This window comes from Dicentrarchus labrax, unplaced genomic scaffold (assembly GCF_905237075.1).
Source record: "Dicentrarchus labrax unplaced genomic scaffold, dlabrax2021, whole genome shotgun sequence".
Lineage (NCBI taxonomy): Eukaryota > Metazoa > Chordata > Actinopteri > Moronidae > Dicentrarchus > Dicentrarchus labrax.
The window spans coordinates 19,820,370-19,834,245 of record NW_026136701.1 but is presented as its reverse complement, the minus strand read 5'-3'; the positions used below and the strand labels follow the sequence as shown (position 1 = coordinate 19,834,245).

The 13,876-nt window shown below is 40.3% G+C and overlaps 3 protein-coding genes across 4 annotated transcripts; 1 reads left to right on the top strand and 2 right to left on the bottom strand.

Moving 5' to 3' along the window:
• Nucleotides 1-611: 611 nt before the first annotated feature.
• tmem59 (transmembrane protein 59) lies at nucleotides 612-5,085 on the bottom strand. 2 transcript variants are annotated; one of them, XM_051378155.1, is made up of 8 exons: nucleotides 4,862-5,085; nucleotides 4,500-4,605; nucleotides 4,127-4,233; nucleotides 3,869-4,021; nucleotides 3,687-3,759; nucleotides 2,445-2,568; nucleotides 2,201-2,318; nucleotides 612-1,375 (listed from the first exon to the last, which is right to left on the bottom strand). In XM_051378155.1, exons 1-8 carry the CDS (start codon nucleotides 5,015-5,017, stop codon nucleotides 1,223-1,225), a joined length of 990 nt encoding a protein of 329 aa, XP_051234115.1. In that variant the 5' UTR covers nucleotides 5,018-5,085; the 3' UTR covers nucleotides 612-1,222. The 2 variants fall into 2 exon arrangements, with proteins under 2 accessions (XP_051234115.1, XP_051234177.1); XM_051378217.1 differs by having other exon boundaries at nucleotides 4,139-4,233.
• A 706-nt stretch (nucleotides 5,086-5,791) lies between these two features.
• tceanc2 (transcription elongation factor A (SII) N-terminal and central domain containing 2) lies at nucleotides 5,792-7,964 on the top strand. Its single transcript, XM_051379613.1, has 4 exons — nucleotides 5,792-6,227; nucleotides 6,330-6,471; nucleotides 6,802-6,995; nucleotides 7,394-7,964. Exons 1-4 carry the CDS (start codon nucleotides 6,129-6,131, stop codon nucleotides 7,580-7,582), a joined length of 624 nt encoding a protein of 207 aa, XP_051235573.1. The 5' UTR covers nucleotides 5,792-6,128; the 3' UTR covers nucleotides 7,583-7,964.
• A 211-nt stretch (nucleotides 7,965-8,175) lies between these two features.
• cdcp2 (CUB domain containing protein 2) lies at nucleotides 8,176-13,631 on the bottom strand. The gene is made up of 6 exons (XM_051377204.1): nucleotides 13,482-13,631; nucleotides 12,918-13,265; nucleotides 11,138-11,479; nucleotides 9,101-9,454; nucleotides 8,671-8,849; nucleotides 8,176-8,559 (listed from the first exon to the last, which is right to left on the bottom strand). The coding sequence occupies exons 1-6, from the start codon at nucleotides 13,540-13,542 to the stop codon at nucleotides 8,254-8,256; spliced, it is 1,590 nt and encodes a 529-aa protein (XP_051233164.1). The 5' UTR covers nucleotides 13,543-13,631; the 3' UTR covers nucleotides 8,176-8,253.
• Nucleotides 13,632-13,876: the final 245 nt, after the last annotated feature.

Below are 13,876 nucleotides of genomic sequence, written 5' to 3'. Positions count from 1 at the left end.
AAAAAGGGGTTTATAGGCTGCCTGACAGCTAACTTTTACCATTGGGTCCCATAGCAGGTTAATACAGCTGACAAAGAGCCAGTTCTGAGGATATTCACACCAAAACAATAAGAATCTAGGAAAATGGCTGCATAGGATGGCCTGAAAAAATGGAAAAAGGAGCATGTTATGCTAAAAAATATATTGTAAGAGAGCTGTGGAAGATTCCAAGATTAAACCCTTCAATTCCAGTTCTGGTGGTAAACAAGTTGTGTGATGGCGCGTTACTGCATTAGCAAGCCCTCAGAGAGCTCACTACCCTATTACAGAGATCACACAGGAAACCAGTGCTATTGCTGTCTTCTCAAAGAATTGCCTGCCAAGTGGAGAAAATAAACACTAAATGACTACGTTGAAATAATTTTAACAATAAGTCGTCACCAGAGCTTTATATTATCGACGAAAGGAAGCACTATGCCCACAACATAATGCGTCATCCATGGAACATGGTATCATACTGCAGTGTAGTTTGACTTTAACATACCCATGTACAATATTTTTAAAACACTTAAGTGATAGCAGTCAGCTACAGTATATAATGATTGAAAAAAAGTCACACCCATCTCGACAACTTCACTCCATTGTATTTAATTCTGAATCATCATTACGAGAACAGTCAATAGTGAAGCAGGAAAGACCCTACCGTATGTGCTGTCACTATTAATAAAGATTAAGAGCTTAGGCTTTTATGTAAAATTCAATATCTGGAAATCAATGCAGTAGAAACATGGGAACAAACAGGGAGAGTCTGCAGTATTAGCACAATCTATTTTAACAAAAGTTGAGGGGTTTAGGTGAAACCTGTATCACTTCAAGTCACAAAAAGTTCATTTGAACATTATGCAATAAAATAAGCCAACCAACAGCTAATGCACACATCAAGATTTAAGAAAACCCCCAAACCTATTTTACTTGTACTCATATCACTATACTATAATGCCTCGATCATACAAATATACAGAAAATAAACCATTCCATCACTCCAATTTTAGAAGCTTCAAAAAAAAAAAAAAAAAAAAAAAAAAAAAAGGGAGACGAGACATTATATCAGTAATACAAAATGTTCTGCAAGTAGTTACTCCTGTTTAGACCATAGGAAGCACAGGTCCTGTGCCAGAGGATAAAAATCAACTTTAGATCATTAATAAAGGAGGATTTCCCTTCTCTGCTACAGCTTTGGCTTCTAGATGTCAGACTGGCCCAGGTTCACTTTGGAAGGGAGTGGCCCGGCCTCTTCCTCTGGCCCTTTGGAGGTGATGATCAGCAGGGAGGACGCTGGATATGGGGTCAGTTTTTGATCCTTCATGTACTCCTTGTCACCATAGATGCTCAGTTTCTGAAAAAAATAAAAAATAATCAAATATTGTTTTGGCTTTTAACATTTTTAAACAGCCTTTAGCTTGAATACCTTGTAGTGAGAAGAGAATAGTTTGATATTTTGGGAAACCCACTCATTTGCATTCTTGCTGAGAGTTGGATGAGACCATCAATGCTACTTTCACATGTGTACGGTAGATTTAGCAGCCAGTTAGCGTAACACAAAGAGTGCAAACAGCTGGCCTGGCTCTGTACCAAGGTAACAAAATGCTCCTCCCAGCACCTCTAAAGCTCACTGATTAACATGTTCTGTGGCATATCTTTCTCTACATATCTCTACAAATAAAGAGTAAATAAAAGTAACAGTCATGCTAGACAACCGGTGGAGCCTCCAGGAGATTATCTCATCTCAGCCAGGAAATAGTCTGGCACAGTCGCTATAAAATGCAAAATTTATGTTGTAACACTTTAGTTTCTGCACGTTAAATAATAAACAAAATGTCTATATTAGTGAGTGGTATGTTGTTTACTTTTGACAGAGCCAGTGTAGTAACTAGTTGCTGGCTCCAGCTACATACTTACCCTACAGATATAAGAGTATAGAGCTTCTCATCCACCTCTTAACAGGAAAATGGATAAGCGTATTTCCCAAAATGTCCAACTATAATTTTGATTTCATCGGGTCACATACATTACAAGCAATTACCCATCAACCATAAAGTACAAAAAGAAGAACTATAGCACCGTAAAACGACATGTAACAAACATGTACATGCATCAAATAGCTTGTATGTTAACTGAAGTTCCTTAAAAAAAACAACAAAAAAACAAAAACAAAACTTACCTCAGCAGGTACATACTGGTCTACAGCAGTTGCCACAGTGGCACAGCAGATCCAGATCAGGACCAGCACAGACAGGACCAGAGTTGTGGTAAGGATCCACCCTGGTAGCCAAGGGTTCCTGGAGACAATAGTACAAATATTGCGCTCGTGTGGGGATTAGCTTGTTAGTGCCATGTCATGCTCTACTAAGCAAATTAAACAATTCCATTTCCTTGACAATGTGGACAAACGTGTGCCAACCGACCTCGAAAGACAGCTGAAGAGGTTGTATTCATCATCGTAGTTGCGATCCCCGGTCATATCTCTGTCCCTCTCCTGGATTATAGTGCGATGGTATTCTTTGTAAACTGGGCTGCTCAACCCTGGGACTTGAAATTGAGAAATAGAAAGTTACGACATGCACGCACATCTAACGTGTTCCTTGTTGTTGTGTTGCTTTGATCTTGATTTTACCATTAGATGTAGTGATTGCTACAGAGGTGAGAAATGAGCCAGGGTTTTAACTTCTCTCTCTCTCTCTCTCTCTCAAGTTCTCTTTTTTTTTGTGAACAACTGAGTACAAAACTATAAATGTCTATCAGGAAAGACCGACTGAAAATGTGCACGACCAGCTTCCATATTTAGCCATTTGCTCCCTCTGAAGATATAAACCAGTAAAGCTGGTCACAAATGTATGCATTTATTTCAAAAGTAATTTTCTTAAACAGCTAGGCAATGTAGCTTTTAGCAAGCCTTACAGAAACAAGAGTGAATAATGCATTTTTGGGGTCTATTTTCAGCTGTGGATTAATGTAGTAGTGAACTAGTCGACTTAACTCTAGTCTACTTTGTTTTCCACTGCAGACAGTACTTTGGATAGTACGCCCTCAACTTAGGTGGCGCTGAGCATCAGAGCGACGCTATTCCCACCCACCCACACACACACTTTACTTTGGTCTTGAGAAGCTTCAGTCTTTATTCACTGACAAACTGCAACCCGCACTGTATATTTACTGCCAGCGTCACTGCTCGCCTTTCCCTCTGCTTCTCTATATAACAGAGGATATGAAGGGAGGATGTTCTTGATACGTCTGCACTTCGAAAGATGTGGTTTTGTGAGCTGCTATTTTTGGTCGGACAAAAAATTAATTGTGGTTGCTATTGATGGTTGCTTGGCTCTTTAACATGCAGGGTTTGTGCAGGATGTACCGTGTTGCACGACCAACGGCCACTTTAGTATAAGGTCAGCTCCCTTTGAACCTCAACCAAGGTAGTACCAAAAAATAAAAATACTATTACTATCCATAATGGGAAAACCAAAGACCAGCAAGTAGAGTCGAGCTGCACCGTGCGGTGGAAAAGCGGCTACGATGGAGGAACGTGTCATTCAGTAAAACGATGTGCCTCATTTATGTGATATTGAGGACAACACTGGAGGTTTATGCTACAGAGGAATACGCCTTAAATCTGGTTAAGAAAAGTAGAGAATATTGAGTAGAAGACTTACAGCTCTGTAGTGGCTCCTCTTTAACTTCTTTCTCCAGTTCAAACGGGGAGAAAAACCTGACTTGTGGCTCACTCTGTAAATAAAGAAGGGAGAACTGGGTTTGTAACTGTGCTCAGTAACAGCATGAACCACATTGTTTGCATACAGAACGTTGAGTTTAGATCCCCTACTGAGTGCCATACCTGGAAAATGACAACTTTGCCATCATCGGCCTGGAGGTAGAACGTCCACGTGGAAGTGATGAAGCTGTGGGCCTGATTCATTACATCCTCCCAAAGCCCTCGGACAAGAGTCAGGGGGTACAGCAGGTGAATCCGAGGCATCATGGCCTCCAGCTGAAAAAAAACAAAAAAACAAGCAATAGTGAGTACACTGTTTTTTTTTTTTTTAAAGAGAGATTTGTGTTTATCCATACAGACCACTGAGGGATTGTTACATACTTGTACTTGTACCTGCTCATTGCGTTGCTCGGCAAATGGGAGCTGGTTCTGGCAGCCCAGGTTGCATGCATACTGCTCATCAGACTGGGTGTAGGCTTCGCGACAGGCTGCGGGGATTTGGAGGCGGTGAGAGGTAACATATGGTTAAAAAAAAAAAAAAAACAGGAATACAGACCATACACGACGGGCAATACAAGTTTTAATAGCGAGGCCGATTATTATGGGATTGGGTGTGGGAACGTAGCACTGATTATATGCACAACTGTTTATGGTTTTACTGAAGGTGGTTACACGGTTAACAAGCGCTGTCATGGAGGCCAGAGGCAGTGTACAGTGGGGTGAATTAAAACAGGTTTTAAAGACTGTGACTTACTTGATTCACACTCGGATTTGGTCTGATTCAGGTCTTCGCTGTCACGAACGAACTGACAAATGGAAAACAGACGGCAGCCTCTCTGACAGGCATACAGTTCTTCCTCCTTCAAAACAAACAAGAGGACCAGTTGAATGCCTCGACAAACAAACAAACAGCATCCGTGGGAAAAAAAAAAAGGGACGCACTCTCAACTTTTACACAAGTCGTCTTTCTTTTTATTTTTTAAAACGACGTTTAAAATGACACAGGCGGCGTTGTAAACACAGCCGAGGGCCCCGCTTTTTTTTGCCTCGCCAACTTGCCAAAACGTTAGCCAACGCAAAGCAGACATTACTTTCCTCGTCGGGAGGAGTACTCACCCGCGGGTACGTGTGCAGACTGTATGTCATTTCACAGGACTTGTGACAGGAGGCCGTGTTTCCCAGCACGCTGTCGAACACATCCGAAGATGCCGATGTGCAGGCGAGCAGGACGAACAGTCCCAAAACAGAGACAAAGGAGGAGAGAGTCCCCATTTTGCCTGCGAACAACCTAAACAAACAACACGCTCTTCTTCCTCCTCCTCCTTAATCGGTTTTGTAATCTCGCGGGAACTTCGGCTCACGCGAGACTGTCGCTAAATGTTTTTCTATGTTTAAGTGCCGCTCGTAAATTCCTCGATTCTTCTGACAGGCTCTGGCATTATATGTTCAAATGATGTGAATAATCAAACAATAAATCGTGTCAAATGGCTTATTTTTATTGTTGGAACTTAACCATTCTTGTGCCACACTTAAATTGTATGCATACAACCTTGTCTTGGGCTTTTTGAAATCTGTTGTACATTTTGTTTAGAATACTTTTTCTGGTTTTGTGTATAATTGGAAAGTGTGTGTTGTTTTCTTACACAATCAAATCAAGTTGTGTAGATGCACCGCAGCAGCAGAAGATTATTTTAATTACAACATTTTGTCTGCAAACAAGCCAAAGCATTTGTTTGGCAGATGGATAAAGATCCTGAATTGGTGACAATCATTGACAATATTGATAAAACTATATAGATATGATGTAAAAAATGTACTCAAATAAATAATGTACTTCACTGTGGGAATAGAAACAATGAAATTACATTGTGACAGTGAGGTGTTTAATCATTTTGTAGTTTTTTATTTATCTATTGTTATTATTAACTGTATTGATTCGTATGAATGTTTAGTTATTGAATTTTGCAACATGTGTACTCCGATAGTTTCAAACTATTTACTTATTTCCTAACTTGTTGGGTTAGGGTTCACGGTACTCTTTGTTATATCCGACAGTACGTAAAGGCAACGTTAACAGCTACCATAGCCATTTAACTGTAGCTAGTTTTACTTAACAGATTTGTCACCATTGTGGTTATAAAGGCGACTTTTAATTAGTGCAGTGTGGAGTATTAATTAGCCAGCAATGTGTTTAATATTATAAACTTGAATGTCAAACGGAGGTTGGAGTTAGTGAGGTAACGTTAGCCAGGGAGCTAACGGCTAATAACAGTTAGCACCGGTTGTCTCTGGACCTGAACTTAGTTATCGTCAACCAGTTCCCTTTTATTGATCAAAACCAACAAGTCTATTAGCTAGGTGGATTGCTGCTTTATCTTTTAAGATGGACAAGTTCGTAGTGCGGCTTCCCAAAGGGGAAACACCTAAAAAAGCGAAAAGCAACGACAAGGTTTACAAACAAGCTACAATTGAATCTTTACGGGTGAGCTATTGTTCCTGCGTTTGAATGATTGAGTAAAGTCAGTGTTACTGTGTGCCAGATTGAACGGGTCTGCTCTTGTGTTGTTGTTGTTGTTGTTTACAGAGGGTGGTTGTGATTGAGGACATTATGCGGTACAAGTCCATCTTAGAGCTTCCAGAGCAGAGCAAGGACAACCTGCTGACTGCCCTGACAGACCTGAGCAAGAAGATCCCATCCAGGGAGGTGCTCAAGTCCACAAAAATAGGTAGGCCAGGGAAAACTTAATGTCAATATGTTTTAAATGTTGCTATGCTGATATAGCTGCTCCAATGCACTCTTGATGTGGAAAGCATGAACATGTATTGTTATTGTCAGTCTGCTCAGGATGTAGCACAGACTACAACCAAGTCAACTGATGAAGAAAACAACAAACAAGTCTTTAAATTGACTTCCACTGCATTGTCGTAGCAGCACAATAACTCAAATAGGCAAACAGCTATCATAAATTGTGTTGACCTCATACATGCCATGCCCTTTATCAGATTTACTCTACACTAATTAGTTTGCCACATTATTAAATTCTCTCTCCTCTAAGGTCACGCTGTCAACAAAATGCGAAAGCATCTGGACCCTGAGGTGAGTTCAATGGCAACAAAGGTTTACACTGACTGGAGGACGTTCATCGAGGAGAATTCCAATAAGCCGTCCATTGAAGTGCGCGCCGACAAACAATCTGAAGGACTCAGGAGCAACGCTAGAAGACTAATGTCTGATGCCCTGGAGGTCAAGGTGAGGAAAAGCATCTCAGTGAAGTCCAATGTAATAGTACAAGTTTTTCTGTTCTACTCATTCTGTTCATTCCACCTCTAATTTACATTTTACTTTACATTTACATTAGTTTGAATATTTGGGAATATAAATTGATGGAGGAGCTACAGTCTTTGGTCAATTGTCGTATGCTCATATTTGTTTTGTATGGCTTCAGACATAAAATCCCATTAAACACACATAAACTGTAACACTGTAACACGAAATTTTGGAGAAAATGTGGGAGATGTTTGAAGACCTTTACTAAATCAGCGAGGTCCGCTTAAATTTCAGCATACATGGTCGATGCAGCACTCAGTACTTTTTTATTTTTATATGTGTTTGCTTACATGTGTATGTTCTTCTTATCGGTCCCACAGGAGGATTCTGGTCTTATAGACAACATTGAGAGAGAAGTGTTTCACCAGAGCTCCAGATTAGTCAGCAGCTCATACAGACGGACTGTTAGAGCACTGGTGTTTGCCTTCAAACACAACCCTGAGATCAGAACTCAGGTGAAGGACAGCACAATATCAGTCAACCAGCTGGTTTCTAAATACAAGAAATAGAAAAAGAAGAAGAAAACGAATAAGACAATGAAGAAGATGAACTGATAAACAATTAGGCTGAGCCTGTGACTGCATATTTAAGACTTCCGGTTGTTTTACTTGAAATTTGTTAAGGTTTTTTTGATGCATACACGTTTTCCTTTTAACTTTTTTAAATTATTTTATTGGTTTTCTGTAAAGGAGATATAAAATACTTTTACACTTTGTGGCACATAAGCAGCCTTACACTGTTTTAAAAAATGCATGTCAATCACAATAGTATGTCATTTATTAATGGTGGTGATGATAATGCCATTCCTTTGTACTGGAATCATGATGTTTATTGATTGTGGGCCTTTTTTTATACTGTTTGTGAACATTTTTATACAAAATATTGAAAATATGACAATTTCAGCAGTCCTTTCTTTGTTGAAGAAGACCATATGTGTATATACACTACTCACAAAAAGTTAGGGATATTCCACTTTTGGGTGAAATGTATGGAAAATGTAAAAAGTTGATGCTACAGTGATATTATATCATGAAAGTAGGGCATTTAAGTAGAAGGTCAAATTAAGATCATCTGGAAAGGTTATAGTGCATTTTATGTACATTCTGAAATTTCATCCGAAAGCCGAATATCCCTAACATTTTGTGAGTAGTGTACATAGATACATATACTGTATATATTACTAAAGCAGCACCAGCCAAACAATAGCTATCACCATGAGAATAACAGCCAGCACACAGATGCTAATGAAGACAATATCGCTCAGGTCATGCGGCTCAGAAGCTGGACCCCCTGTATTGCCATCACTGTTACTGTCAGGTTGCTGGGCCTGCTCCTCGAGACGACGCTCCTCTGCTGAAATGATGGACACTGATGCAACCTTCCGTAGGGCATCGCACTGCACCTTATATTCCTGCACATTCTGCTGCTTCCCATCAGAGAAATCAATGTAGAGTTTGTTTACCAGCACAGTGATGTTCCGGTGTTTCTGTAAGGGAACAGGAGTTCCAGTATTTATAATAGGAAGTCATAAATCAATGCTTCAAGTATGGTACATCATCAGTTATGGTGTACCAGTAAGTCACATGAGTCTAGTCACCTGGCCAGCAGTACCACAGTTAACAAACTGAGCAAGTATCTTGTATGAGGTGGCTGTCAACTGGGCTGCACAGGTTGGGTTTCCCAGGTAGATGCTCTCACGGTCCAGCTGAGGTAAGGACTGCTGGGGTATCAAGATGGTGAATTCTGATCTTGTGCAGCTAATGTTTACGGGCACCACTTGGAGTACGGGGAGAAGAAGAGACAGTGAAGAGCAGCAAAAGAATGACATGGGAAAGAGTTTTTTGTAGAGAGAAATATTTTAAGCATTAATGTCTTACCAAGTGTATATTTAGCTGAGATTTAGACTAAGGGGGGTGCATGACTTAAACCTACAGCACCCATAGAACAAGTTGCATTAACACTCCGATTATAAATGTGAAGTTTTTCATTCTGAAAATGAATCACATGCCTGTATAGTGAGCATTTACCTCCAAGATAAGAAGCAGTGAATCCTCTATGAGCTTTATTTCTGTCTGTGCTGAGTACCACCAGCAACTTGTTGCCCTTAGAGATGAGAGAGGCTGGTTGCTCCCTGCCACACCAGCGTCCCAGCAGGGTGTCTGTCTGACTGTTCCCGTCGTAAACCGCAACAGAGTCGTAGTCACACTCGTCTGACAGACTGTTGCGGTCTTCCAAGTCCATGACGGGGAAGAAGAGTTTGATGCGGTATCCAGCTGCCAGGGTGATGCTCCAGTGGCAGTTGATGTTGTTCGGGTAGATGTTTGGAAAATGGGGGCTGCTAAAGTTGCCACTTACAGCTGACAGGACCTGCTGGCATTCACCTGTTAACGTACAGTTAATCATATAAATTACGCAATTTTATTGATGATATTAGTTATGACTACAGTGTATTCAGTTCAGTATCGGATGCTGGATTCACTGTTTGAGAGAAGTGAGTCTCACAAAAGTAAAAGTTTATGTTTATAGCAGGTATGTAGGATGTAGTCTCTGACAAAGAAGATAATCCCTTCACATGTGGAGGAAAAATTCCACATTTGGGGAAAAATCTCTTTGTTACTGAGGATTAGATGAGAAGATTGATTCCACTTTTATTTGTGTACAGTAGGTATGAAGATACAGCCCGCAACCAGTTAGCTTAGTTTAGCATAGAGATTGGAAGTGGAAGGAAACAGCTAGCCTGGTCTCTGTGCCAGGTCAAGAAATAGTAAAATGGCAAATTAAATCAATAAGATATAAGTTATTAGGCTCTAGAAGTTATGTAGGCAGAGTTTTGTTAACTTTGGACAGAGCCATGCTAGCTGTTTCCCTCTGTTTCAAGTCTTTATGCTAAGCTAACTAGCTACTGGCAGCAGCCTCATATTGAACACACATCAATCTCTTTGCAAAAAACAAATTCATAAATTTCCCCTAATGCTGAACTATTCCTTAAAAACAGTGGTTTTCAAACATTTTCTGGGTTACCCCCCTTCAGAAGTTCACAACACCCCCACAGTTTATATCAACAATTTATTTACCAATGGTAGGGTGATCAACTAATAAAAAGGATCCAAGTTGAGTTTTAGTTAAATAAAGATCAGTATGATAGCATCAACCTACATAAATCACATTGCTTCAATCCATATACGCCCCCCACTGCTGTCCCACTGTCTGAGAACCACTGCTTTAAAAGCATGACATTTTAAAAATCTCAATTTTTGCATCTGAAGCCGAAATAAATAAAAAGTCGATCTTCCTTATACATCAACATAAAATAAAATGTGAAAAAAAATTACTTTTCCCAATATTAAAAAGGGAAGATTAAAGAGCCATCTGTGTCAGCGTCCTTCTGCAACTGTATTTTTAGGATTTTCATCCTTTTGCCAATCGGTTTATGTTCGACAAGGTCAGACAGGGACAGTCTGTGATCAGCTGTCTAAAGGTTATTCTGCAGTATGTCAACTGGATTCAATTCTGGGCTTGACTACTCAAGGACTTCTTGTTCGTGGTAGGGATGGTGTGAGAAGAGGGATGAGCTCTGCTCTACCCTGACATGGTACTTTGCATGGTAGCAGAAGTGTTCCATTTTCATTTCATCAGATGACAGCATATTTTGTGTCATGTTCAAGGTTTTTCCTGTGCCTTGTTTCAAACTTTCAGTGTGATGTAATTTTTTTCTCTTTCTTCTTGCCACTAACATCGGCCTAATCATAGATCCCATAGTTTCCGGCTCATTTTGGACAATTTTATAGGCCTCGACAGATCTGTAAACAACAACACTATGAACTGCTCCTTTTTAGGGTAGCTTTTCGGTTCCAAATAGACGAATGAATAGGATTTTTGGGAATAAAGGTTGCTTTGTGTAAGCCCAAAAATCTGACAGAGTAATGGGACATTATTGATAATGTAACAATGTCTTTTTTCATTTCCAATTCCTGCAGTTACACCAAAAAACAAGGGGGTCAAACACGGAAAGCACTTTGTATTGCATATTGGTGTGAAGAGTTAATCACAGCAATCTTTCATACCTGAGTAATAATAGGCCTTGAACCCACGTCCACCAATGTTGAAATCAGACTTGAAGACTACCAGAAGCTGGTTGGAGGTGGTGACTGAATTTGGGGGTTCATCTGCCCCGCAGTATTTGCCCAGGTGGCGGTGAGTGACTGTCGGGCCATCAAACAGGGCGACAAAGTCAAAATTACATCCCTCATTGTTTTCCAGCTGGAAGTCCAAGAAGACCAAGGTGACCACACTGTTGTTGGACACGTGGATGGCCCAAGAGCAGTCGGCATTGTTGCTGTACTCATGAGGGTAGCCTGGACTGGAGATTACACCTGATAGACCAGTTAGGACTCCACCACACATATCTGGAGAGGATAGAGGGCATATTTAGATGCACACACATTTTTCTTTTTGAAAAGGAAAAGGAAAACACAACAGATGACAGTTTATGGGTTCAACAGCTACTAAAGAGGGTTGTAAAGAGGACAGTACTGATAAACTGAAGTTGTTTTATGGGGACATTTTTAAAACAACATGGGTTAATCTGCAACACTGGAAGTACAGTGGTTATTCAGTTTGCTGCATCGTTATTGTTAACTCATGCTGTAGTCAGAAATTGGTATATCTTTGAAAACTGTCAGATACATTTTAGCAATGCAAGTGCCTATTGGTCGGTCCACTACTTTGGTCATGACTAAAACATCATGATAACTAGCGGATGAATTATGATGAAATTTGGTATAGATATTTAAGAAGATAAATTGTAATGACTTTGGTGGTCCCCCGACTTCCTCTAGCACCACCATAAGATGAATTTTTGTTTTTTACAGAAATACCTCAATAGATTTCGGATTGACTGCTGTGAAATCTGGTACACACATTCTTGGTCCCCAGAGGATGAACTCTAATAACTTACATCCCCTGACCTTTCATCAAGCACCGTCATTTAGGCCAATTTAATTCTGTACAATCCTGCGAGGGAAATTACTACAATTAATTACAGTATTACAGTTTGAAAGAACATTATGTACTCATTCTGCTTGTGTATTATTACCACTGCACAACAGCTGACATCCATGTGTACTGTATGGTTATATATATATGATTATTGTTAGATGTACAGAGTGTGATAGAAAACTGCTTGTAACAGAAGGTGTGAGACAGCTAGACAAAAGGAAGTAGGACCAATGGATAGCGCAAGTCAGTTAGATGAGAGGAAGTAAGACAGTTGTTTGCATTTTACATCAGTGTCCAAGAAGTGCAGAGTGTGCAGAAATATAATCGCTCTTATAACCATATGCAAAGAGCATGTAAAGGCTGTGGCAGACCCTTCTCTGTCTTGGACGCAGAGAGTCCATATGCATGTTAACCCGACTGTAATAAATGTCTGATCAGACAAAGGAATTTTGTGTTGTATTGTACTGATATTTAAGTTGCAACAACAAATACTTTGCTTCATGACTAAATGCCTGCAAAAAAAGAAAGAAAGATGACGAACATGGTAAGCATTATACGAGCTAAACATTAACTAGCATTATCACTGTGAGCATGATAGCATGCTGATGTGAGCATTTGACTCAAAACCCCACTTTGCCTAAGTACAATCTCACAGTGCCACTAGCATGGCTGTAGTCTTGTTTCTCTATAATGTTTTGTTCAGATCTGAATACTTCAGTGAGGTTAAGGTCAAAAAGTTATAGCTAAAATCCAGGTTCTAATGGTAGTGTCACAAAAAAATCAAGTCAAGTTTTGGGCAGTTAGCCAACTGATCCCTGTCACGTTGCATCAAATACGCTGTGTTACCTTTTCTGTAGCCAACGCTGAAGCCCCTGAAGGCCACATGGCGGTCTGAATGGAAGATGATGGACATGACATTCCAAGAAGAGGTGAACTGTGGCGGGGAGATGTCACCACAAAATATCCCAAGGAGGTTCCCCTCATCCTCAGATATGCCATTGTAGATCTTGATGTAGTCGTAAGCACAGTTGGCATGGTACTCCAGCTCAAAATGGTGAAAGGTGAGGAGGACGGAGGATCCCTCTGCCACCACAATTAGCCAGGAGCAGTCAATGTTGTAGGGATACAGGCCTGGGAAGTTTGGACTGGAGATATTGCCAGATGGAGCAGAGAGGATTCCTCCACATTTGACACCTTATAATTACAAAGGTTTAATTTCAGCTCAAAGAAATAAGACACTGAGTAAAGGATATGCCTCTCTCCTTGCTTCCTGGATATTTTCTAGCAACCTGGTACAACCTCTGAAAGTGTATTACAAGCTGACATTGAACAATTGAGGCCCAACTTTCTCTGTATATACAGTACCGGCAAGATAAAGCACTTACATCAAGATAACAAATAGCAACTCACCTTTTTTAGAATCAGCCTTGTCAACAAGCAGTATTAAATAAATCAGTATAGCCACCCTCATGTTGTTATTGTTGATTCGGCTTTTGTCACGCCTCAGCTACAATACCGGCAGAGACAGACAACGGCAGTGTCAGAGCGTACAGCCTTGAGACATCAGCAGTGATGCCTGTAGAGGTAATAGGACTTTGAAAAATTCATCCACAGCCTGAATGAGTAACCCGATACCTACCTAGGCCACGCTTTGCTCTCTTCGCTAAATTTTAATGACTGATATCCAATGAGCATGAGTGGCTTGTCAGGACAGTGTTTGGAGAGATGCTATGCATTTTTAATGATGGTCTCACACACACGCGCGCACACACGCACAGACACTTAACACCAGCTACAAGTGAAGT